A 24,117-nucleotide genomic window follows, 5' to 3' on the forward strand; every position below is an offset into this window, starting at 1 on the left:
AAAGATGAAGAGCCGTTTTAGGAGAGCAGCTAGAGGGATATTGTGAGTAGAGATGTCGTTTGGCGATTAGCATGAAAGACAGCGAGTTTTTGGTTGGAATTTTTTTTGCAAAACACATGCAGATGCATACACCCTATTACCACGGAGAAAGGGTAGGACGGAGTTTAAAGGCAAAGCATTGTGGAGTGGTTGCCTGCGTGGCCTATATATATTCTCGATGATTTCGGTTCTCTTATAGTCTCGTTTGAAGCCTGAGGTTCGCGTTAAATAGGGTCGTGGAACGAGGATAGCCATCGTATCTACAGGTAGATAAAGGTTATATAAACCCTAGAGATTTTGAAATAGTTTGGCGAGACGCGTGTATATATATTTGATTTCTGGTATAATGTAAAGAAATCACAACATCATCGCAATTCACATAACCCTCCAACAGGTACACTGCTTGACCAGCTCCTAACCTTTTACAAGCATACCATGAATATCTCCTGACATGTGCACAACTTGGACAAAAGCACGTATATACCGCCACACACAAGCGTCAATATTAAGAAAGCTTTTGAAATTTTGTCAACTGCCTTGCCAGTGAAGAGATGTTACGCTTAATAGCGGTCATGCTGTGAATCCCAGTGGGATGACTGATGTTGGTGTCCTTGGCCGTGGCCGTGCTCTTGGTGCGGAGCATACTGCGGTTGAGGAGGGCCACCATAGCCTGGATCGCCATACCCATGAAGAGGCTGAGGCTGCCCGCCGTACTGCTGTTGATACTGCGGTTGGTTGGAATAGCCCTGGGAGTAGCCCTGGGAATGACCAGGATGGCCCTGTGATGATCCGGCATGAGACTGAGCGTGATATGAGGCACTCTCTCCGTAGCCGTAGCCACCTTGAGCTGGTGGTGAATAGCGCGAAGGAGGAGCTGGAGAATTGGACATATAGTTGGCGGATGGATTACCATCATTGCCTTCCAGAGAGTTCAAATCTCGAGTCTTGACCTGCTCCCAGAGTGATCCAGAGACCTTGCCGTGGCCAAGCTGGGTGATGGTCTCCCAAGCATCGTGGCCATGGCCACCGCCGCCTCCCTTCTGCTTCTGCTGGTTGAGGATGTGATTTTTGCCCTGTCTGACGGATTCCGATGACAGGAGACGGTCAATGTCGTGCCGGCGAGGATGCTCATTAACCCAGGTCTGTACCGTGCGGAACATTTCCTGTTGGATCTGAACGTCTCCGCGGCGAAGAGCTGGGTGGTGGAATGCGCGCAGTACGTCGTTGGCGACTTCATCTACGGGGACATTGGGGTTCTCCCATGCATAGAGAACACGACTGTGAGAATTGGCTAGTAAACAAACTTCTATACATCTATGATAGGTGGAGAGGAAGAGCGAAAAGAATCACTTACGGGACAGTATACTGAAGAACCGTGCTTGCAACACGGCCCGCGCAAGAGTTGAGTACGTTTGTAAAATGATCCTTTGACAGCATAGAGTGCGTTGGATCCGTGCTTCTGGGGTTCTCCCATGGCTCGTATTGAGAATTGGCACTGGCGCTGAGCACGCCAGAGGAGCCCTCCTTCAAGGTTTTGGACACCTGGTTGATAATGGGTCGAATAAAAGGAGCAAGGAGACCAAGGATAAAGGCAGTCAGCGTCTCACTGATGTGCTCGAGGAGTTTCTCGAGGCCGGGGATCTTTTCGATTCCCCGGCTAATGGCCTTGACGATCCTGTCACGGAACTGCAATATGGGGTAGATCCGCTTCGCAGTCTTGACTGGATCGAAATTCGGGCTCACACCAGGAATGACGTTGGTGTTTCCTTCAGAACGAGAGCGCACTTCGTTTTCTTGATCTTGAGCATCTGACATGGCCTTGAGCTCTCTAGCTTGAGCGGCGAAGCCAGCACCATCGCCAGGTATCTTGGCAATGAGAGAAATGAAATCTCGTGGAGCGCCAATTCCCAAGAGGCCTCTGGAAGCGCCACCGCCGCCGCTGCCGCCGGCACCACCCGCATTCAAGAGGGCAATATCAACTTCGTCGACTTCGGATTGGGTGAAGTGATCATTTGCCTCGCCGATGACAGAATGCAGGAAATCGACACCTCCAAAAGTACCAGTCACTAGGGGGGAACACATGTTTCCCATGGATCGAAATTTCTGATTGAGTTCCGCAGTGTGGGAATACTTCTCGGTGGCCCAACTCGCGGAGGGCTAGCTCGCAGTAATTGCTGTGAGCACTAAAATCCTCCATGCAGTGCAAGGCCTGGCCGAGGCACCTGAGTGCTTCGTTCAAATCTGCCTCGTTGCCGCTCTTTGATCCATGAGTATAAAGGCGCCCAAAGTGGATGCTTCGAGCAAAACTGTATCGGAGATAGCCGGCACTCGTAGCCCATCGACCACTCTCGTTGGCAATGTAATTCTTCATGCCAGTGTTCATATCGATGTCGATTTCAACAGGATCAACAGGGCCACGTAGACGAGGGTCGAATGTGCGAGCATCAAGGCCATCAGCGTAGCCCTTGGGGTTGTCGATATGCTCCTCGGGACGATAACAGCCCAGGCGTTCTTCCGTCACTTCGAACTCCTCTGTGGCGTAGCCAAAGGCCATGAAGGAGAGAATCCAGACCTTTGACTCTTTCGTTAACGCTAGCAATTGATGGATGAGGGCTTCAGTCCTACCAAGATACGTATTGTGGGAGCATTGACGCCCTTGAGAGAGCCAACGTCAATGGCCTGCGAGTAATCACGAAGCCAGTTGCCAAAGTAGGTTCTCTTGATGAGCATCGACGTCCATTTCTTTCCACGCAGGAAGGCAACGGTTGTCAACATATCCTCGATATCTGCAATCACACCGTCAGCAGCTATCCATCTCATGTTCCATATACTGCCCATCATTCAGGCACTCTGTACCACGCACCTCCATGACGCCAATTGTGGCCCTCGACCTGGAGTTTGTGAGCTTCTGGACCCCGTGCCAGTATAAAGATTTGTGTTCATGTAGCTCAAGGACCAACCTGCGCAATCGACGGAATATTCCCTGCGCCAAACGCAGCGACTTTGGTCGGCAGCAGCACGAGACAGATGCAGAGCACCAGCAGCCAGCCCCGCGGTGGTGAAAGTGACGCCATGATGCAGAAGCTATGGCGGGGCAGACAGCAAAGAGATGAAGAAGCAGCCCAGCGTGAGACTCAGTGGCTGTGCTCCTCGAAAAAAGCAAACCAGTGTCAAGTACGTAAGCTGTGTATCCTTTGTCTCAAATATCGTCAAATCAGCATATCACCATGTGTATGCTGCAGGTGAGAGTGGTTGCCTCCTCTTCGTTTGTTCGTCTTGAGCTACCCAAATTGCTAGCGTGTGTTTTACTGTATGTGGCTGATTGTTCTAGTACTTCTCGTTCCTAGAAGATCGACCAGCCACATAACAAGTGTTTGCGCCACGTTGTGGACATGATGCAACGCACAGCCACAGATGGTGCGGCGTCAAGTACCAAGCTGACTCGCTATACCCTTTCCGGCGTCTTAGGTGAGGAATAGGCCCAGAGGCAATCATGTATATTAATCCATGGTAACGAATCCAGAACGCTACTATGATCTCCGACAGTGGATATGCGACCATACTACAAATAGGGGCTTAGCAGATAGCTCGGACTCTTCGGCATCACAAGCAAGGGGGATTCTACGGACATCAATGGACCCTGGTTTGTGATGTGATTATGGTGAAGTAAAAGTCTCCGAGCAGGATAGTGCCCAACGCGGAAATCGAATAGGCTACCCATTTTCCATGCTTGGGCTATCACCGACACTACTCCGCATACGGACACATTCAGCAGTTCCAGCCAGCTGCAGGTCGTCGTGTCAAATACCCGGCGGCTTACAGTGAGAAGCTCCGCTTACCAAGTAGTAGGATTTTGCTCAATGAAATCAGGGCAGTAGGAGTTCTCAAGGTGCTGCGCCTCGTGTTTGACGCAACATCGACGTTCCTGTAAGTGGCACGGGGGAGAGGAGAAGGAAGGAAAAAAGTAACCTTGGCGCCAGAAACGAAGCAAAGTAGAATCTTATTGGCGGTGGTGTGACTTTGGCGTGCACTCTGCTGAGATTTCGTTGGTAACGCCACCCACTAGTGCTCGGCTTCCGGTGGCCAGCCGCTTGTAGCGTGCGTCAGGGGATTCCCCAAATTAATCATCGGTAACCTAGAAACCCCGTCCGATCTTCAAAAAAATCTCATACCCCCCCCTGATAAATCCTTCGCGTCCTCTTTTTCCTTCTCTTCTTCTCGCAGCCAACTGGCAACATTGCGACCCGTGCTTTTGCTTGCACAGTCATATACTTTCTTTTTTAGGTTTTCACCTTTAGATTTGGCTTGCTGCCAAGAGGGCCAATCTCTTGCTTGCTCTCCACTTTCGCTACCGAATTGGTCGCTTTTAGTTTATCGATCTGTCTTCATCGCCGCCACTTCATCCCTGTCCGCCTATTCACATCTCGTGATAGCACGGCAAAATGGCTACCGAAACTCTCACTAAACTCACTCGCGCCGAAGTCGAGAGACACAACACTGAGCGGGACTGTTATGTCACTCTCGGCAACAAGGTCTACGACGTTACAAGCTTCCTGTTCGACCATCCCGGCGGCCACAAGCTCATCCTCGACTATGCTGGCAAGGACATCAAGGACATCTTGGAGGACGGCGTCTCGCACACCCATTCAGATGCTGCATATGACATACTCGACGACTCTCTTGTCGGCTACCTGAAGCCAGAGCAGAATGGATCCGCCAATGGAGCCGCCAATGGCGAGTATGTGCACCCGAGAACTGGCATGTCCAACGAAGAAGATCTCAGCAAGGACACGGATTACAATCAAGACTATAAGAAACACAAGTTTTTGGATTTGAGCAAGCCTTTGTTTGCCCAGCTCTGGTACGGCAACTTCTCCAAGAAGTTCTACCTTGACCAAGTGCATCGTCCACGCCATTACAAGGGCGGCCAGTCTGCTCCCCTCTTTGGCAACTTCCTCGAGCCGCTCACAAAGACCCCTTGGTGGGTGATTCCTCTTCTCTGGCTCCCTTGCGACTCATATGGCTCCTATTTGGCCTTCCAAGGTTGGGAAAATCCCATCATCCCTGCCGCATATTGGGTCCTTGGCTTTTTCATTTGGAGCCTTGTCGAATATGGACTGCACAGATTCTTGTTCCATCTTGATGAGTATGACATTATCCCTAAAACCCAAGTCATATGATTTGTTGCTAACTATGATGCAGCTACCTTCCTGATAATAGATATGGCATCATTGCACACTTCTTGCTTCACGGCATCCATCACTACTTGCCCATGGATAGGTATAGACTTGTCATGCCTCCCACCATGTTCGTGTTGCTTGCAACTCCGTTCTGGTATCTCGCCCACACCGTTTTCGCCTACAACTGGTATGCCGCGACCGCGGTCTACTGTGGCGGCATCTTTGGTTATATCTGCTATGACCTGACCCACTACTTCCTCCACCACGAGAACTTGCCTCTCTGGTACAAGGATCTCAAGAAGTACCACCTGGAGCACCATTTCCTTGAGTACGAGCTCGGCTTTGGCGTCACTACCAGATTCTGGGACAACGTATTCGGCACAGAGCTGAAGCCCAACGTCATCAAGACTCAATAAATACGAAGCACCTGATACATTCGAGAAGAATAGATCGTCACGAACATGAAAAGACGGGGATGACGAGGTTGTTTAATGCGTTGTGGGAGGCAAAATCTTTAATGGTTGTGGGTATGAGTAATGGATTAATCAAGAGATCGTCTTCATGAAGCAAAGACACTAACGGCACACTTATCGGACGCTTATATTACCGATGGTACTTTTTTAAATAGTAAAAGATTTTAATTAAAGAATATCATGCTCCAATTGTCCTATTTAGTACTGAGTACTAGTAATACTTGGTTGCTTATGATGGTATGACCTTTGAAGCTGGGGAAACCGCCTATAAAACGCCGGGGCTGCGATTTCCGGATTACGTAAGCCCTGCAATTAACATTGTAAACGCCATTCACGTGACTCGCCTTTAGCTCAAGTCCCAAGGAGAAAGTAATCGTCTCCGAAGCCTAACTCGCCAGAAACTTTCTGGGGATTGATATCCGTGACAACTTTGCCGATCCCGAGATTCGACGCAAACGGACACTATTGTATTCCACGGCAATCGTACCTTTGTTCATGGTCCATTGCCCCCTTCAAAGTACTAGCAACTTCTTCTCTTTTGCCATTGGCCGTCAGGACAGTGTACCATCATGTCTAGCTTAGACGTCGAGGCGCTGCTCGACGCAACGGCTAAGAACCCAGAGAAAAAGCAAAAGACCCCTGATGCGGACCGCTCCAAAGACGACGGTAAATCTGATAGGCGAGATAGAGACTCCGACCGCGACAAAGGCCGAGAACGTGATGGCAGCCGTGTGAGAGACAGAGATCGAGACTACGACCGTCGCCGTCGAGACTACAGCCTTACTCGAAGCCGCCGCGAGACGCCCGATACAGGCACTCCCCGTAGTGACACTGGTAGCCACAAGAGTAGGCGGAGAAGCAGGAGCCGTGATGATGACCGTCGTCACTCACGCCGCCACAGAGACGGCGACTACTATCGGGGTGGACGAGCTCGCTCGCGTTCACGTTCGCCCCCTCGACACTATCGTCCTCGTGACGATCGCGATCGACGAGACCGACGAGACCGAGGCGACCGCTACTCCAATGACTACGGCCGCCGCGGTGGTCGAGATGACGACCGTCCTGAAGCCGGCAATGAGGGCGCCAATGCCCCGCTTACGGAGGATGAGAGGGATCGCCGTACCGTGTTTGTCCAGCAGCTTGCAGCTCGGCTGCGGACTCGTGAGCTGAAAGAATTTTTCGAAAAAGTCGGACCTGTTAATGAAGCTCAGATCGTGAAAGATCGAATCAGTGGACGGTCTAAGGGGTAAGTCGCTCTGAAGATTAAAACTCTTCATGTAATGATTGTTACGTGTTACTAATTCGGCGGCAGAGTGGGCTATGTTGAGTTCAAGAGTGAAGATGCCGTGCAGCAAGCCCTTCAACTTACAGGACAGAAACTCCTAGGCATCCCTGTCATTGTGCAACATACCGAGGCTGAGAAGAATCGCCAAGCTCGTAACCCAGACTCAACGAGTGGACATCCCAACTCCATACCATTCCACCGCCTTTATGTAGGCAACATTCATTTCAATGTTACAGAGCAAGATCTTCAAGCTGTGTTTGAGCCATTTGGAGAGCTTGAGTTTGTTCAGCTCCAAAAAGACGACAACGGACGCAGCCGTGGCTATGGATTCGTCCAGTGAGTTTCTGTCCCTCTCATTCCCACATCTCATGTCTAGCAAATAGAAAGTATGACTAATGCCATCTCTACAGATTTCGGGATGCAGGCCAAGCTCGCGAGGCTTTGGAAAAGATGAACGGGTTTGACTTGGCTGGCCGTCCTATCCGTGTTGGCCTTGGCAACGATAAGTTTACCCCTGAGAGTACTGCCAACCTAATGCACAAATTTTCCGGTAATAACCAGGGCGGCTTCCAAGGCTCTGCGTTCTCCGGAGCAGGCGGACGTGGCCAACAGTCTACGTTCGACCGAGCCGGAGGTCGCGACAGCGAAAAGACTGGTGGTGCTAGCGCTTTGGATGATACAGACGTTGCTGGCGTCAACTTTAACAACTATAGCCGCGATGCATTGATGAGAAAACTTGCCAGGACCGACGAAGCCCCGACCAACGGCAACGAAGAGCGCCAGCAGATTCTCAAGCCTAAGACGGAGACGAAACCCCTTCCTGTCAACGTAAATATGGCCAGTCGCTGTGTTGTGTTGCACAACATGTTCGACGCCACAGAGTAAGCATTACCCTAGTTTGACATTTACAGACAGTGACGCTAACTGGGAACCACAGGGAGGAGGGCGACGACTGGGTCAAAGAGCTCGAAGATGAGGTTCGACAGGAAGCGGAACAACGATATGGGCATGTTGTCCATATCTCTGTCGACCCCAACTCTAAAGGAGACATTTACCTCAAGTTTGACAAAGTCCAGGGCGGCGAAAACGCCATCAAGGGTCTCAACGGTAGATACTTTGGCGGCCGAATGATCGACGCGTCACCTGTTGTAGACGCCGTCTACAGCAGTTTGTTCTCTCGCACCCGGGCAATCTGAAGCTAATGCTTTGCTATTCACATTGTGCAATCTAGGAACTTGGAGGTTGGTAACTAGTTTATGAAAATATAACCCAGTATTCCTTGTTAACCCATTGACAGCCCTTTCTATGCCTTTTTGCAATTATCCAGTACGACTTTTGCTATAAAGACAGAATAGCACCACGACGCAGGTTACACCTTTTGTCCAACCGAATACTAAATCAGCCAAGTTCTTTTGGTGCAGCAGATCTTTTGAATCCAACGGGGCGCCTTGGTCGCCGGTTTTGACTTTCTTACTTAGTCCATTTCATAATGCGTTTTAGCACCTCTTTATAAGGCAATGTCCCAAACTGATGTTTATGCCTAGGACGGTCATCGATAGTCGTTTTGATCAAAATTCGTTTTCGAAATCGTGTAGGATTAGTTTCTGATATTGATGCCATAGCAATGATAACTCTTAAAATACTCGACGTAGGATGGATATCATTGATTGAGATGACACGGGCAAATTTGGGGCATCATCATACTTGAGCTTTTCGAATAGGGCTGAGGGTAGCTACTTGAGCCTTTCAAGAAGATTAGAGAATATACATTGTTGAGAATGATTGGGAATGCTCCTGTGTCCATTCTCTTTTTGCTTTTGCTCTATTCATCTCGCTCCGGCTTCCCTCCATTCTCCAAAACGAATTCAGCCTTGGAAGACAAGAATTGAATTGAAGCTGCTAATATGGTAGTAGCTCGAGACGTGGTCCACGTGATGACAGCTGTTCTACCTTTGCATCAGCTACCAAGTACTTCTTCACTTGTACGTCTATAACCTCTTCACTTTCTTTCTTTTTTTGGAGCAGGACATATATTATTAATATTTAACTTTGTGCGCGCATCTGTCGATCGTCCAGCCATTCACAGCATCGTGACTCTCAAAGAATCTTCATTCACTAGGTTCTCTCTTTTTCTTCCTCATGTACAGCCACTTCCTCCGTTTTCAGCACACTCCTTGGTGGTGTTTCAAGAGAAGCACCGCAGCGAGCCAAATCTTCTAGGAGCTGCGGAAGCCGGCAGCAAACAGCCGAATAACCTCACTTCATGCTCAGTTCACATTCAGCTCTCAGCACTTTTGGCCACGTTTTTGCGGCGTAATTTCTTGGGGGTTCACTAGGAGTTTTTTCTTCCTTTTCGTTTGCTTTCTTCCCACCCTTTTATCTCTATTTTCCTTCTCGCTTCTCTCACCTGCCGCATCCGTTTCTGGGAACTTTCATTCAACCAGCATTTTCTCGACAGCGGATTCACGCTTTCTTTTTAACAGAAAACCTTGGGTCTTTTCTTGATTCCTTTGCGTTTTGCATAACCCCCCCTGTTTTTTTCTGCCATTTAGCGTTTTTAGACAGGTCCTCTCCGCTTGACGCGCTGTATCTCAGAGAGACGAATCAGGTAAGTGTCCAGATTTTACTATTCCTGCCTTGTTCAAAAGAGGAGAGTCATTCGAGTCAATATATGTTCTATTTCAATCCGAAGATGCAGGAGAAAGCCAAGGGGTTATCAGCAGAGCTGACGAAATGACAGGATCGTAACCTCCGCGTCTTTCAGCCCTGTCCAACACTCCTATACCGCTCACTTTCTTCCCTGCTCTTTATCTGCTCTCATTCTTTACGCCGGCTGTGGCGCCACATTTCTGCGTCGCTTCCAGAATATGATCTGGAGCGATATCAGAACTCTCACTACAGAAGGCAGCTTCAATAGGTGTAGCACGCCGGTCAGCTCAGCGAATTCAGTCATCGAAGGAGCAGCAGTTGTCATCGGAAACATGCTGTCTGTCAACTTTTCCACGCCCCTCAACGGGCCTGCACGGTCTGAGAGGATCAAGCAAATGTCCAATAACCATGTAAGGCCTCATTCTTCCACCATCGTTAATAGTGGCTGACCAACTGTTGCTACTAGCCTGCTTTCGAGAAATCTCGTATCACGCAGGAGATTTTGGTCAAGATACAGCACTCTCTGAGGCGCATGCCTGGCGTTGCTGCCAATGAATCGAATGAAATCATTCAACGGCTAATCGAAGTTGGTCAAGTCATCAGCCAGGAAACGAGCGCCCTCGTCGAAGCTGTCATGAATCTTCATCTCGACCAAGAAGACACAGATAAGGCGATTGCTAGGATGAGCATCGAGGCTAATCTTGCCAAGGCACATGCAGATGATCAAGCCCAGCGAATCAACAGCCTTGAAGAAGAGCTTCGGCAAGAGAAGAAGAGGAGAGAAGACACTGAAGAGAATCTCAAGAATATGATTGGTGGTATCGCAGACATCACCACCGAGTTCAAGCAGTTAAGGGATAAAGCTGACAGACAGAAAACCGACTTGCTGAGTAAGGGCTTGCCATTTTCCGATGGCGATTTTCTCATCAGAGTAAGTAACTTTCATGGGCTAAACCAGCGTTATATCTGATCTGACTGTATACTATCTACTTATTAGAGCCTTGACAACACCATTCATCTCTTGGAAGATGAAATCAGCAAGCAGCATAGTCTTTGGACCGTGCAACAGCAGCCCAATTCCAACAGCATCCCTCGAACCATTGAACCCTCCCCTGAGCACGTTCAAGTTACAAACGGTCACCGTAAGCCTCTAGTGCCTCTTCAAGAGGAGGAGGTGGGCAACGGCAGCATCTTCAGCGACCCCGTAACATCGCCCAGACCAGCTACGGCTTTTCAGCCCGCTCAGCGACCCCCTACGGTTGGTCCCCCGCCAAAGTTTGGCCAGTTTCAGGGAAACATGCCTCCGCGGCCTACGACAGCCCTGCCTCATGATCGCCGAACTGCCAATGCGTGGAACCCAGTCGCACCCATGCAGGGTGGCAGACAAGGCTCCTTTAACCATAGGCCACAGTTCCAAGGCCCTCATTCCGGCCGAGCCCCCCTCTCGCCAGGGTTTTCAGAGTAACCCTCAGTTCCGAACCAGCTTCCCGCAGTCTGCTTTTGCTATGCCAGAGAACCCTCCTCAAAGGCCAAGCAGCGCGTTTAGCTATGGTCGGGACTACTTCCCCAACACTCCAACTGGCCAATCTCGAGGCAGGTATGGTGGCCGTCTTCGTGATAACGCTCCACCGCCTCCATTGCTAGATTTCGGAGCCTCGTCCTCCGGTAGCTCTGCTCCTGGTCCTCTTAATGCCCTTGTGAGTCGCAACCCCTACTCTAACCAGCCAATCACGATCACAGAGCAAGCCGTCCAGGCATGGCACGGGCATATGATGCATTTTTATGCAACTATACGCCACTTTGTCGATGGTCACGCCAATAACCCTGATCCCACGGGCGAGACAAAGCTGAGCCAGACGCACCTATGGCCAATCCTGCTGGCCACGTACTACCCGCTATCTGAGCAGGCAGCAGAGTCTTACCTTGACCATCACATTCGTAGCGAGAACTCCAAATCCTGCATTGTCACTAGAGTCATCATAGACTTTGTCGTGAACCGAGTTTGGAACCCTAGTGCTTGGGCCGGCGCCGATGCAGACTCTACTTATGGCATCATGGAAGTAGAAAGAGATCTAGAGCGTACAACAGGTGACTACTCCGCGTCATTTAGTGTTCTCCATTATCCACACGCAGAAAACTAACGTCTCACAGGTCAACCATCGGCTATTCGCCAGCCAATTCTCGACCGTATGGCTGCAATCATCGATGTCGTCATGAAAAGGGAGCAGGGCGGCCCCTTTATCAAGAATCGCATCGAAGAAGCCACTCACGCTCTCCTGACCAGCCTCCAACCACTGATGAATACATTTTACAACGCGGCCGACGCAATCCAAGACTTGGAGCAGGTCATCGACAGCGCCTACGAGATATCTTTCAAGATTCTCACCAGCCGCCTGACTTTTGACTTTCGATTTCCCGAAATCGGCAGCCGCTTCTCTTCGCAGTCGATGCTGCCCATCTGGCCACCCACTGACCCGTTGGAGCTGCAAGCAAAGCATTGGCGTGTGGCATTGGTGACGACTCCGGTAGTGACGTGCCGAAACGATACTGGCTCGAATATTTCTGCGCACTCTGTATCCCTGGCAGATGTCTTCTGCATGCAGTGAGAGATGTTTCGGCCTGGTATGGAAGGGGAAGATGGGGTTGGCTATTTTGTTAACGTATAGGAGATGAAGATGGTATATTTCTCTTTTTTTTTTTTCGTTTCTTCTCATTCACGCAGGATTGATACGTTGGAAAATGATATCATAATAAACTCATGGCCAAGAATAAGGTATTACTTGAAAAAATAAAGCACCAAAACTCAAAAGAACAAAAAAAGGCTACCTAGGATAGGGACAGATTCGATATCAAGGATGACTGGGTTTTGGGCGTTACTGGTTTATACGATTTTTAATTACTTTTATTCTTCTCTGGTTTACTTTAATATCAGACTCAACCTGATAGCCAAAACACTCGGAGAGGATATCTCGTTATCCCGATCTGTGTTTGTCTTCCTGATGTGCTGGGAAGAGCATCCGATCAAGAAGAGCTTTGCGGCAAAGATACAATTCAATCATAGGCATTTCGTGGGACTTTTCTTTTCTTCTCTTTCTTCTTCTTCTTTTATACCTTTATCTACATGAACATTGGAAATGACAAAACTTTTTTCTTTCGCTGTTTAGCAAGGGAAATCAATCTGATATGAGTAATATCTCGTCTCGAGTTGTAAAGCCCCCCCTCCAAATCGTGATAAGTGTGCCCTTTGGGACCAAGTCTCTTGCCAGCTTAAATCTAGCCGTTATTACAAGTAAGAATCATAACGCCAAAATATTTTTTCGTCCTTTTATTACCGAGCCACTTTGCCTCGATACATAAACAAAGCGTAAACAGCGCTGCTAATGTCTAAAGAGTCTTCTTACACCCGCTCCCTCGCTTGCCAATTTGCCCAATGAGCCCTCATGTAGACAATCATCTTGATAAAAATCCTCTTTGCAGCTCTCTTATACCAGAGAATTACTGCCAGACAGCCACAGTAGTCTCCGGTCATCGAATCGGATACTCTCCCAAAAAGGTCCTTCAACCAAGATCTCATCAGGTTTGCCCAAGGTCTTTCCTGTCCCAGCGGCGAACAACGGCTCCCAGAACAACCTTTAGGATACCCTCGGCGGTAAGGTTCTTTCTGCTATTAGAAGACTTGCCATCCCAGGTCACCGTGTCCACCATGTCTCTGACCTTCTGCTTCACCAGCTCGTCATCCAATTCTTTTAGCGCCGCCGAGGCGCGCTTGTCGTTTCCAATTTGGAAAAACTGTATGCCGACTTGGTGCGACGGCGCGTCGAACATGTCAAGTTTCCTGGCGTACTGCAAGATGATTCTCTCGGGGTCGTCTGATGGACTGCCGTCCGTGATGACAATGATGTTGATGGGCTTGACCTTTTCAAAATGTTGGTACGGAGTCTTGCTGGGGTCAAGCCTCGCAACGTATGGCTTGAGAATGTCTTCTAGTCTCCGGCCAGTAGGCGTGCCACCGTCGGGGGTGGCTTGCCGAAAGGCCATGTGAACCTTTTCTGGAGTGTCGATGCCGTAGTAACCGCCCATGGGCTTGCCCGCATCCGTGGTATATTCTGTCGATCTATGGTTCAGAAAGTACAAATCAATGCCATCCTCGTCGCGAGCAGTGCAAATCTCCGTGATTTTGAGCAGAACCTCTGACACTTCTCGCCAGTTGGCGCCGTGCATGGAGCCAGAGTCGTCGATGAGGAAGATTGTGTCAAAGGACGCCAGAAAGGCGTATTCATCGTCTTTCCCGGTGATTTGAGGCGGCGGCGCCTTGCTGCTGCTCGCAACGGGTGGAGCTACCGCAGAGTAGGCAGGAGGAGCATCAACTGCGAAGAGACAGCAAAGTCAGACTGTATTCTTTTCTTTTGTCCGTATCGCATCTTGGGATAACATACCTGGGTCTGCATACGGATTGTTTGGAGCCAATGAACTCTTGGACTCGCTCTTCTCAGAGTTCCTGTCAGAATCTCCGCGAAGCTTGTCCTTTATGCTTCCAAGAAATGATGATCTTCTCATGATGTAAGAAAGAAGAAGGGCAAACTTTGAAATCGAGTAGTATGTGCAGCCGAGTCGACGTTGCGAGAGGTCGCGAGCGTTGAAGAGAGGGAGATGGCTGATATAAGAAGAAGAAGAAAAGGTTTGCGCAAGCGTCGCTCAAACAGCAATTTCGCAAGTCACACCTGCCAAGAATAGTCCTGATGAAAGAGAGGATAAGTGGCAGCTAGTGCCGGCAGCCGTGACTTGCTGTTCAAATTCGTCCTTCTTTGTTTGCCAAAAGCCTTGTAAGTAGGTAACCGTTCAAGGTAACCACCCGCTGCACCACTAGAAGAAGAAGAAAAACCCTTTATTTGCAAATTGATGCTTAATCGGTAATAATGGAGAAGTCGCTGTGATAATAGATATCTTTGGGTGTTGTGAATTGTTATTTTCATGAATAACCCAATTGTATGCATGGAACAGTACCTATATATATAGGTAAATTCGCATGTACCAAACTTGGTGTTATACTTGTATAATCGTTCAACCTTGCAACTGTCCGTGCAGCAGACTTAGATTAGCTAAATGTAATTTAAACTTCGTAATTTGTATAACAAGATAGAAAAGTGCCCGTCTTGAACACTGGAATCCGGTGACGGTCTACAAATTGAACTGTCTTAAGTCAGTCACAGTCAGGCATACTTGGGCTTAACTGCACGCCCCACCTAACCCGAAGATCAAGGGTCAGTGGGTTGTGGCTGTGGCGCAGGGCAGAGGCGGGGGCCTCAGTCACTGCCTGCACACCAGCATGGTCGGTGGCGCCTCAGCCTCAAGGCCGTTTGAAAGGCCACCTGCAAGGCAGAAAAGGTACGGCCCAGATCGATCTGGTTTGGCTTTACAGGGGGCACCTCGTCAACGAGACATCAGTGGCCACTGCAGTCTTGGCCCCTGAGTGTCTAGCACATTTGCATCCTAGGCACGAACCTCGCATAGAAGCGAAACGCACTAGACTGTTCCAGAGATCCGGTTCTCTGGCAATGGTTCATGAAAGACGCCCCTTTTGGGCGATCAACCCTCCCAAGTTGGCCTCCAACCGATGCTGTGGTGGGAATATGTAAGGTACGCGAGGCAGTGACAAGGTAAGGCGCGCGGCAAAGCGATTGGACAGGCAGGACAGGCAGGACCGGTGGCCAGAAGATGACCAAAGCGGCTCACACATGACGGGCTAATGTCTCGAAACAGTCGGTTTGTTCATTCATTCATCTGAGGCGCTATTACGTCTCAACACAAGACTGCTATTCCGCCGCCGTCATTCATCCCCCAGGTGACAGTCATCGTTCATTTAAAGTTCACACTCTTCAACAAATCCTTGTACATAGCCCCATGCCTTACTCGGCATACTTGCACTACTCCCCCTAGTAATAGGAGGCTTCACCTTCGCCTCTTCCTGCTAAATTCAATCAAAATTGCTGCTGCCTTGGCTAGGCAAGCCGCTGATACCCGCAATTTCCGCCGAGGGGGGGCTGAAAACATCAGAACTTTTGGGTCAGGTCGGCCAACTCTTATTCAATCTTTTTTTCTTGTGTCTAGTGGAGAAATTCGAGTGTTAGCGTTTGAATATGGCCGGAATGAATGCAACTGCGGCAGTAAAACTTACTTGTTGACAACGCGCTCGATACCCTCCAAGCCCATCCTAAGGACGTCCATCTTGGGGCCGTATGACAGACGCACAAAGTGGTGGCATGGGCTGTCAAACAGATCACGTCGTCGCGAGGGGTTAAGATCGAAGAAGATACCAGGGACAACAATAACCTTCTCTTCCAAGCAGGCCTGGAAGAAGTTGAGGCCGTCAGCAATAGCCTCGGGAAGGCCCTCGAGGTTCAGCCACCTTGATAGTTCAAAATGTTAGCATAATTGCACGCACAAAGCATTGTTTTAGAGAGATTATCATACAGGTAGAATGTGGAATCGGGAACGTATTTAATGGAGAAGCCCATCTCACGTAGACGTCGGACCGTAAAGTCACGCTTGTCCTATTGGCCTGTTAGACTCCCCCGTCTTCACAACTAACATTCTTGGGGAAACAAACCCGGAAGTGGCGCTGGAGATGAATCATCTCGCTCTGAACCAAGGTAGGGTCAAGCATTGGGACAGCAGCCTCTTGGAGAGCATGCACGGCACCACCATCCAAGTAGCTACCACATGAGCCAATACTAGACACGCTATTATTAGCAAAACCGCAGAATCATCAAGTGAGCTTTGGTTAGTTTGTAACATACGCGCTGATGTACTCTAGAGGCAAATGAGAGTTAGTATTTGCAGCTCCATCATCAGAATTCGTTACTGTGTGGCTTGAGCTCACCCTTGGGTCCAATGATCCATGCAATTCGCCATCCAGGCAGTCGGAAGCGCTTAGTGAGACCGTCAATGATCAACACATCGTCTTCGTCGACATCCTCAACATTCTCAGCGGCCGAGATGGTGGAACCATCGCAGTTGCTGGTATAGTTGTATCCAGAGTAGAACTCGTCGCTGATAAAGGTGGCGCGGCCCCGGCAAAGATCCTGGATCTCGGCCAGCTCGGGGTTGGCGACGACTCGGCCAGTGGGGTTGCGAGGGTTTGAGGTAAGGATAACAGAGGTACCACGGGCGATTTCTTCGGCAATCTTGTCGGGGTGGATGTGATAACCGTCTTCTTCGGAGAGGGGGACGGGAATAGCTGCAAACTGTAATTCAGACAAGTCAGACGATACGTTTGTAATTTCTGAGTGCTCAAATTGCAACAAGACTCACGTTCTTGAACAAACTCAGCATCTCGTTGTAAGCGGTGTAGTCGGGCAAGAAGAAGGACAGGTATGAGCTGCCTAGAACAGCGGCAATTCGGATGAGACCAGCACGGCCACCGGGCACGATGGCGACGTTCTCCCAGGTGTATTTGCTGTCTTTATCCTGGCGGTGCGTCTCATTGTAGAGCTTGGCAACAGCTTCTCTCAGGGGCTTGATACCAGCAGTAGGGCCGTACTCTCTGGCCGCAACGCTGATGTTGATTGTCTCGGGTCGCTTGAAGCAACCGGCAATTTCGTCCTCGACTTCAGGGGCACCCTGGCCAAGATTGGCCCACGCATCAGGCTCATCCATGAAGCCATACTCGTTGGCTCGCTCAGTACACCAGATGACACCAGTAGACGATCGGCTGGCATCCAGGCCGGCGTGGGGCATGTGGCCTTCGTGCGCATTGCGGAACTGTCTGTGGACCTTGGATTGGAACTCTATAAGCCAAACTCATGTCAGCATCTTGTAATCAATGTTCAATCATGTTCCAGTTGCAAAAAAAAAAAAATCAATGTCGCAGTTGCGGCCGCAGAAACCCTGTCAGTGCAGCGCAGTACAAGCTGGCGGTGGCCGTCAAGCTGCGGGGGAGGGGTAATCCTGCTTGGGAGTTGGGGTCGCTGCAATGGCGGGGCGCATCCAAGCAACAATCAAGCCAAGTCGAGCGCCACCGCTGCTTTGACGGCCGCCACTTTTTGAACACAAAAAGGAATAAAGGAAAACAGGATGATGTAGTCTCTTGTGGCTTGGTTGACAGCAGCAACACGGCTTTTGCTGCAGCAGCGGTGGCAACATCCACTTTCTTCGATCCCGTCCCAGCGTGCAGAGAGAGTGTATAGTATAGAGAAGGCCTCACTAACCATTCGTTGACGGCTCGGCGTTGCTGAAGCGTCGCAGCAGCGGCTTCGGGGCGCCGGTATGGCGATTGATGGAGAATTTGCGTCCGGAGAACATGTTTGCGGCTAGGAGAGCTAGACAGGCTGACCCAATCAATCAGTATTGCCCAACAGCGACAGAGGACAGGAGGAGAACTTGAAGTCGGGGGGCAGCAGACCAAAGGTGAAAAGAAGGGGGTAAAGAGGTGCTTTGTAGCCCGAAGAAAGGTACGGCACGTAGCACAGCTTCGGAAGAGCGGCACGGTATAACGTCACGCAGCTGTCCAAGCGAGAGGCACAGACGATCAGTGAAGTGCAGGTTCAAAGGCCAGGAGCGAGCAAGAAGAGCTGGAATCCTCTCTGGCAGCAGAGGACAGAGCAAAAAAAGGCTGAACAAGAAAATTACGTCCCAGAACCGCTCTGGGGCATCACCGCGAAGCTCTGCCTATATAACGGAGCAATAACTAGAGGGGGGGGCCACCTCGAGCACTAACAACGGATCCGCACGCAGAGCACAGCGCTAGATACTCCAGATGACCCCCCCAAACAAAGCGCTTTGGCAGGGGATTGGCAGTGAGAGCAGCAGCCCGGCAGGCTCTTCCAGGTGGAGGCAGCACCTCCGGCTGCCAATCCGCGACGCCGTCTGGGCACCAAGAGGAGGAGAAGGCCTGTGCATCTTCACTAAATCGGCATGGGCCAACCGATCCAGTTGAGAACGGCATGGCCGACGAGAAGTGAGCGCCGCAACAAGGAGAGGGTACGAAAGGAAAGAGGGGGGGGGGAGAGAGTATCAAAGAGACTCTTGATATTTTGAAACTGCATTTATTAATGAATTGAGTTTCGATTTCGGTTTTGGTTTCAAGTTGAAGGGCATTTTTATACAGCTCTAGTTGAGTTGGTGCTACCGCATCCAATACTAAAGCACGGGCAATCAATCTTGCACCTCCAGCTGAGGCTATTCCCACCGCCGCATTTACTTACTCCTCACTTCCCCTTCTCCTCCACTGCAGCTGCATGTTAGTCCCATCAGCGTCACTTCGAGCCAAAAATCCTGCTGAAACCTCCCCAACGTGTGGAGCATATAAAGCTGATTCTGTAACAATGCGCAGGCGAACACATATCCAAATAGAGACGGAGGAAAAGGAGCGGTGTCTTCGTCTCCGGTTTGCCCACCTTTGCCCGGCCTGATACGATGCGTAGCCGACTAACAAAAGGCCTCATGCTCCGCGGCCCGGGGGCATGTCTCAAATAGACGTTCAACGGGCATAGATCGAGTGATGCCTTTTGCGTCACCTACTCGGCGCTGCCGGGCTTGACATGCAGCGGGCGGCTGATATGTCGTACTTGACATGTCCATGCAGGTCGTGATACAAAGCACAGCAGCTTTTTGTAAACAAATGTCGATCGAGGACCATCCAGCCCCAAATATAGCACCCTAGTGTCAGCGTGTTACCTCATCCACCACATAGATCTGCAATTCCAATTCTCCGCTCATCAAATCACCTACACACTCGTTCGTTCAAGCTGAAGCCCAGAAAGCATTTCATCTAAACAACAGCTTCTCCCTTTTCCTTCGCCTCCATACAGAAAACAACAGCATCTTGACTCGCGTTCTTCCTCTGTATCGTCTCCGTCCCGAAAACGGCCGTCCCCCCCTGACTCCATTTTGTCTCCTCCTTCCGTTGCGATACCTTATATGGGGACATTTCGCCTGAATCAGGGCGCTCCAGCGCGCTCCACGCTAGGAATCCATCAGCCCCAAGTGCCGAATCGGAACAGGTGGTGCCCAGCATCGGCAGCAGAGTCGGTAGCATTCGCTAACAGCTCGGTGCATTGAGGTGCGACACTATTTCAGACTCGGGATTGTTCTCATCGGAATGGGAATTTGTCGGAAAGAAAAGGGGGCGGGCTGCAGCCTCAAGTTGCATACATGAAGGGCCTTTTTGGGCTCTTACAGGATTCTTCTTTTTTTTTTTTCGTGCTACTCTACGGCACCCACTGCCGAACTAAGTGTTACATGCACTAAAGCATTCCATGAACCCGTATATTTTTAGGTAGTGGCATCCATCGTTTTTAGTATTTCCAGATGCCACGCTTTCTTCTTCTAGCTTCCGCGATGAGATCCACGAGCACGCTCGGAAATCCCCCGTTAGACTCTATCAACTTTCCTTGGATCATTCAATATGGCTGCCTCTGGTAGCAGAAACGGCTGGTCTGAAGTCATCAAGCGCCATGCCAGTTTTGTCTCCTACAATTTAATAGCCTTCTCCGTAGATTTCTAGGTATTCTCCTCTTCAGTTTAATGTTTTTAATCTCTTCCTCAGCAAACATACAATTTACGCTCTAGCACTTGTAGTAACTCAGAGAAGCAGAACTTTTTCATGTACTTTGTTTGAATGGCTGTGTTACAAGGATTCAATCTCTCTATTGCTTTACGCCATGGCTTCCCAAGGCTGCATCGAAAACTTCTCATCAACGACAATTCTACGCATAAACCCTCCAGTATGCAACTCCAATAGTCAGCCAGAATAAACCACAAAAATAGAAAAAGTTACTGTCACCTCAATTAATCATAAAGTCTTTCAGTTATAAAGCAGTTCGCAGCATGGAACTGGGGTGCCAGGTTAGCCCGCACATAAAAATCGGCCAATTACACAACAGAGAGGGGGCCAAGCCTCTAAGAAGCAGAAAAAAAAAACTCCAAAGCATTCTAGAACCACCAAGCATCGTCACCACTCGCCAACCCCATAAAAACATCAACCTCCCTGCAGCAGCTTGACCTTAGGACTGAATCGCTCATTTTCTTCACCAGTAGCCAATCTATATCTCTACTAGCCATTACCCCAGCTTTCAGGCTGCACCTTTGCGTCCTCTTCAGCTACATACAACTCCAACTCCGCTACATCTCAACTCAACGAACAAAAAAGTTCGACGGATATATAAATCTCACGGCATCTCACAGCATATAAATCTTCAATATCGTACTCATTCCAACCCCCCCCAAGGCAAATGCTTCGTCGCAGCACCATCCCCCTCCGCTCATCACTCCTCAGCATCAAGCCCCGCCATCTCATCTCGCCATTCTCATCCTCGTCTCGCAAGATGAGCTCCGATCCTCAAGATAATTCATCCTCATCATCAAAGACAGCGTCTCGCGAGGCCCTGCCAGCCCCGGGCTCTCACAGCGGCGAAGACGTAACAACCCTCGACGTCAGCGGCTCAGGCACAACCGTCAAGCTGGACGCCCTCGGCCCGCTCGTCGTCAACGTGGACGGCACCATGTCCCGCATCTCAAATTGGGATAAGATGGCAGAGATTGAAAGGCAAAACACGCTTCGCATCATTGGTAAGCGAAACCAGCAACGCCTGGCTGCCCTGAGAGAGGCTCGTGGCATCAGCGAAGGGGGCAATCGCATAGGCGCTAGTGGCAATCACGACACCGATGGCAAACAATAGACAATTTAATGAACAAAATACGAAACGGAGATTTAGAGAAAAAAAAATTTGAACATTTCATATAACATAAATGAAGCGTCATTTCCCACATGGAGCCCATTTCTTTTGCTTTCGGCTCTCCATCTCCAACCACTTTGGATATATGCCACATACAAATAAAGCCAAATAGATATCCGCCGCCCAGCTTCGTTTATTTCAGCCCCAGATTGAATCGGTTATCCCATGATTCGAATCTTCCCAAGACAGGACAAAGCTCCCTCGATCCAGTTAACAGTAACGCCAGTAACCAAAGCAACGCCCCCCCGCCTCCCCCCTTTCGAACAGCATGACATTAAGAGAGATCAAAACAAATATTATCAACATGAGCTCGCTCACTGCTCTCCTTTGATCTTCTCGCCGCTACTTGACTCAGCGGATGCGGCCTTGCTCTTGTCACTGGCGTGCTTGGTGAACTCTTTCCAAAGAGCAACAATGTCTTCATTGCCCTCGTTCTTCTCGACCAAGAGGTTCTTCAGCCACTTGTTCTCGGTTTCAAGCTGAGACACCTTGCTTTCGAGGTTGGAGACTTTGTCAGACATCTCCTTGGCGGACTTTTCCAGAGCCTGCTCACGCTGCTTCTTCTTGATGCGGAAACGGGCACTGGCAGCAGTGTTCCTCCTCCGCTTGTCCTCCTCGGCAGCCATTCTAGCAGCCTCCTCTTGGTTCAAAGACTCAGACTTGCGCTTCTCGCCAACCTGTGGGGGTGCCTGATGGAACCGCGCATGGTGAGGAGGAACCTGTACGTGGCCGTGGTTCGGCTGCAGGGGCGCAAAGCCCTGTTCAGAGAAGTTGTTCATGTGGGGCGCCGCATATGTGGTGTTGTTGTTGTTGAACTCTGGGAAGGTAAAGTCTGATATCAACATTGATGATTAGCACCAAGAGCGCCAAGTATGTTGACTATCACATCAATGGATCACAAGATGAAGCAGTAGAGGGCGGAACAAGACAAAACCAGCAACACGACGGGCATTAGGGAAAGGGGGATATATCTCCCGAGCCATCCATGGCCAGTAACGAGGCCTCGCTGATGCATGGTTGCATCTGAGGATGAGAATGTCAAATCACGAGTTATGGCGCCATAGCCCCGGGATTTGTCAGCGCATGTGAAATGCGGGATGCCCCACCCAGCGTGCGCACTCCAGCAGCACTTTTGATGCACTGCACCAGTCTAAGAGACAGCTCGTCCCAATGACAGAGGCGGAAATGGAAGTGATATGGGGGAAACAGAGCAGCAAAAGGACCAGAGGATGCAAGGGCCCGATAGATGGGCCGGATGCCTGCGTGGTGATTGCGGAGATGATTGACAAGAGTGTGCCCGGCCACGCTTAGAGCGTGCGTGGGTTCTGCTGGAAAGGGAAAAAGCCAGGGTCTCGTTTTCTTCCCAGGAATGAGAAGTCGATAGGCGAGCAGGAAGATGGGTGTGAGGAATTGAAACGGAAAAAAAATGTGCATGTGCATAAAAACGCAGAGGGAAATAGCAAGAGCAGTAAACTCACCGGACATGAAATCCAAGTTGGGCATTTCACCGATCACTGAGGGTGCAGCGCTTACATCCTCAGATGTGGTGCCACTGTGGGGAGCCTTGCCTTCAGGCTTGGCGGGCTGAGCTTGGAAGTCGGTGTTCTGGCCAGAGTCAAAGTCGAAGAACTGGGTGTTTGTGAAGATGTTCAGGTCCTCCTCGAAGTTTAAGCTGCTCTCTTCCAGAGTATCCGCCTGAGGGCTGATGGTGTTGAGGTCGCGAAGGTATTGCGACACGTTGGGGCCGTGCCGACCGCTGTAATTCGACATGATGATTTTTCGTCAAGAAATGTCAGACGGGACTTGTCAATTGGCGTCGTGAGTCGCAACCAGCGTCTCGCTCGTAGTTGACCGCTGTTGAGACTCCGGAACGTCCTGATGCAATTACTGGCGGAGTTTGAATGCCACGTTGATTGCGTCTCAAGTGAATGGTATAGGCGGTGTCGCAGTCAGTGGCGTCGCTATGATGCGTCGATGCCGATGCTAGTCGTCGTCCTTCAAATTGGTCGTCGAAAGTCGAGAGTCGATGATGGCGACAGAGATGGTTGTGAAAGGAGGAAAGCCTAGAGCCAGTCTGTAGCGAGATCGCTATGAATGTTCGGATCGGGATTATGACTCTCCAGCCCTCCAGTGGAGTGTTCTCGGTTTTTTTCCTCCTCGCCAGGCCACAAGCGACAAAGTGCAACGTACCAGTAACCGACCGTTGGCCGAAGGGCTCCGGCTACAGTGGACCAGGCAGAGACTTTTAGCGCCCTCACAGACCGTGCTGAGAAATCAATCAGCTGAATCCCCACTCCGCAGAGGCCTAGAGCCCCAGAGAGCAGAGTGACATGCCTCTGGAGCCGGGGCACCGCACACCACCAGGTACCGCCACGCACGCTCTGCGGCAGAGAGTCCTGTTTAGTGCCAAGGTGTGGGCGCCTGTAGCGTCCTTGAGCCTGGAGGTCCCCGCATCGCCCTGGTGCTGTGGCCAGTCAGAGCAGGCGTTTCGCCCATATCGCCGCAGCGATTTGCTCATTCGGTTTTTAAGAATTACTGCAGCTGCACCGAGCTGCCCAGCATTTTGCCTGCTCGCTGCGTCCCCATCCTTATCTCCAATACTGTTGCACTCTGCAGAGCACCGGCCCGGAAGAGGCAATTAGTATTCCCAGTAGCCGGGCCCTACTTTTGGCTACATCAATGTACTGTATGGAATCAATGACTGTCCCAATTACTCGTAGTAAATGCCGGGTCTGCCATGTCACCAATACCGTTTA

General features: G+C 50.2%; 9 protein-coding genes across 9 annotated transcripts; 5 read left to right on the top strand and 4 right to left on the bottom strand.

The window, feature by feature from the left end:
* Positions 1–599: 599 nt before the first annotated feature.
* TrAtP1_000473 (uncharacterized protein) lies at positions 600–3,113 on the bottom strand (the record flags this gene model as incomplete). The annotated part of the gene is made up of 6 exons (XM_066110594.1): positions 600–1,317; positions 1,394–2,105; positions 2,224–2,611; positions 2,665–2,825; positions 2,903–2,930; positions 3,000–3,113. 6 exons carry the CDS (start codon positions 3,111–3,113, stop codon positions 600–602), a joined length of 2,121 nt encoding a protein of 706 aa, XP_065966666.1.
* Positions 3,114–4,258: 1,145 nt separating this feature from the next.
* Positions 4,259–5,879, top strand: TrAtP1_000474 (uncharacterized protein). The gene is made up of 2 exons (XM_014091641.2): positions 4,259–5,185; positions 5,242–5,879. The coding sequence occupies exons 1-2, from the start codon at positions 4,482–4,484 to the stop codon at positions 5,633–5,635; spliced, it is 1,098 nt and encodes a 365-aa protein (XP_013947116.1). The 5' UTR covers positions 4,259–4,481; the 3' UTR covers positions 5,636–5,879.
* Positions 5,880–6,008: 129 nt separating this feature from the next.
* On the top strand, positions 6,009–8,760 carry TrAtP1_000475 (uncharacterized protein). The gene is made up of 5 exons (XM_014091640.3): positions 6,009–6,938; positions 7,005–7,313; positions 7,388–7,858; positions 7,915–8,218; positions 8,275–8,760. Exons 1-4 carry the CDS (start codon positions 6,262–6,264, stop codon positions 8,171–8,173), a joined length of 1,716 nt encoding a protein of 571 aa, XP_013947115.1. The 5' UTR covers positions 6,009–6,261; the 3' UTR covers positions 8,174–8,218; positions 8,275–8,760.
* Positions 8,761–9,844: 1,084 nt separating this feature from the next.
* TrAtP1_000476 (uncharacterized protein) lies at positions 9,845–11,091 on the top strand (the record flags this gene model as incomplete). Its single annotated transcript, XM_014091639.2, has 3 exons — positions 9,845–10,036; positions 10,093–10,557; positions 10,624–11,091. The coding sequence occupies 3 exons, from the start codon at positions 9,845–9,847 to the stop codon at positions 11,089–11,091; spliced, it is 1,125 nt and encodes a 374-aa protein (XP_013947114.2).
* Positions 11,092–11,395: 304 nt separating this feature from the next.
* TrAtP1_000477 (uncharacterized protein) lies at positions 11,396–12,232 on the top strand (the record flags this gene model as incomplete). The annotated part of the gene is made up of 2 exons (XM_066110595.1): positions 11,396–11,714; positions 11,778–12,232. The coding sequence occupies 2 exons, from the start codon at positions 11,396–11,398 to the stop codon at positions 12,230–12,232; spliced, it is 774 nt and encodes a 257-aa protein (XP_065966667.1).
* A 514-nt stretch (positions 12,233–12,746) lies between these two features.
* Positions 12,747–14,798, bottom strand: TrAtP1_000478 (uncharacterized protein). The gene is made up of 2 exons (XM_014091638.2): positions 14,063–14,798; positions 12,747–13,993 (listed from the first exon to the last, which is right to left on the bottom strand). The coding sequence occupies exons 1-2, from the start codon at positions 14,181–14,183 to the stop codon at positions 13,200–13,202; spliced, it is 915 nt and encodes a 304-aa protein (XP_013947113.2). The 5' UTR covers positions 14,184–14,798; the 3' UTR covers positions 12,747–13,199.
* TrAtP1_000479 (uncharacterized protein) lies at positions 14,799–18,353 on the bottom strand. Its single transcript, XM_014091637.2, has 9 exons — positions 18,028–18,353; positions 17,834–17,953; positions 16,938–17,413; positions 16,507–16,870; positions 16,424–16,436; positions 16,234–16,357; positions 16,098–16,177; positions 15,802–16,032; positions 14,799–15,730 (listed from the first exon to the last, which is right to left on the bottom strand). Exons 2-9 carry the CDS (start codon positions 17,925–17,927, stop codon positions 15,691–15,693), a joined length of 1,422 nt encoding a protein of 473 aa, XP_013947112.2. The 5' UTR covers positions 17,928–17,953; positions 18,028–18,353; the 3' UTR covers positions 14,799–15,690.
* Positions 18,354–20,409: 2,056 nt separating this feature from the next.
* On the top strand, positions 20,410–21,376 carry TrAtP1_000480 (uncharacterized protein). The gene has a single exon (XM_066110596.1). It carries the CDS (start codon positions 20,858–20,860, stop codon positions 21,302–21,304), a length of 447 nt encoding a protein of 148 aa, XP_065966668.1. The 5' UTR covers positions 20,410–20,857; the 3' UTR covers positions 21,305–21,376.
* Positions 21,377–23,607, bottom strand: TrAtP1_000481 (uncharacterized protein). The gene is made up of 2 exons (XM_014091636.2): positions 22,840–23,607; positions 21,377–22,193 (listed from the first exon to the last, which is right to left on the bottom strand). The coding sequence occupies exons 1-2, from the start codon at positions 23,129–23,131 to the stop codon at positions 21,676–21,678; spliced, it is 810 nt and encodes a 269-aa protein (XP_013947111.1). The 5' UTR covers positions 23,132–23,607; the 3' UTR covers positions 21,377–21,675.
* Positions 23,608–24,117: the final 510 nt, after the last annotated feature.

The sequence above is a fragment of the Trichoderma atroviride genome, chromosome 1 (assembly GCF_020647795.1).
Source record: "Trichoderma atroviride chromosome 1, complete sequence".
NCBI classification, from domain to species: Eukaryota; Fungi; Ascomycota; class Sordariomycetes; order Hypocreales; family Hypocreaceae; genus Trichoderma; species Trichoderma atroviride.

Excerpts from the sequence above, each read along its gene's own strand:
- TrAtP1_000474 (XM_014091641.2), top strand. The coding sequence starts at position 4,482 with ATGGCTACCGAAACTCTCACTAAACTCACTCGCGCCGAAGTCGAGAGA. Across the intron at positions 5,186-5,241 it reads TTCTTGTTCCATCTTGATGA|CTACCTTCCTGATAATAGAT; the intron begins GTATGACATTAT and ends ACTATGATGCAG.
- TrAtP1_000475 (XM_014091640.3), top strand. The coding sequence starts at position 6,262 with ATGTCTAGCTTAGACGTCGAGGCGCTGCTCGACGCAACGGCTAAGAAC. Across the intron at positions 7,314-7,387 it reads CGTGGCTATGGATTCGTCCA|ATTTCGGGATGCAGGCCAAG; the intron begins GTGAGTTTCTGT and ends CCATCTCTACAG. Across the intron at positions 7,859-7,914 it reads AACATGTTCGACGCCACAGA|GGAGGAGGGCGACGACTGGG; the intron begins GTAAGCATTACC and ends TGGGAACCACAG.
- TrAtP1_000478 (XM_014091638.2), bottom strand. The coding sequence starts at position 14,183 with ATGAGAAGATCATCATTTCTTGGAAGCATAAAGGACAAGCTTCGCGGA. Across the intron at positions 13,994-14,062 it reads CAATCCGTATGCAGACCCAG|TTGATGCTCCTCCTGCCTAC; the intron begins GTATGTTATCCC and ends GTCTCTTCGCAG.
- TrAtP1_000479 (XM_014091637.2), bottom strand. The coding sequence starts at position 17,927 with ATGTTCTCCGGACGCAAATTCTCCATCAATCGCCATACCGGCGCCCCG. Across the intron at positions 16,871-16,937 it reads TGCTGAGTTTGTTCAAGAAC|TTTGCAGCTATTCCCGTCCC; the intron begins GTGAGTCTTGTT and ends TCTGAATTACAG. Across the intron at positions 16,033-16,097 it reads CCCGATTCCACATTCTACCT|GTGGCTGAACCTCGAGGGCC; the intron begins GTATGATAATCT and ends TGAACTATCAAG.
- TrAtP1_000480 (XM_066110596.1), top strand. The coding sequence starts at position 20,858 with ATGCTTCGTCGCAGCACCATCCCCCTCCGCTCATCACTCCTCAGCATC.
- TrAtP1_000481 (XM_014091636.2), bottom strand. The coding sequence starts at position 23,131 with ATGTCGAATTACAGCGGTCGGCACGGCCCCAACGTGTCGCAATACCTT. Across the intron at positions 22,194-22,839 it reads CAACTTGGATTTCATGTCCG|ACTTTACCTTCCCAGAGTTC; the intron begins GTGAGTTTACTG and ends TGTTGATATCAG.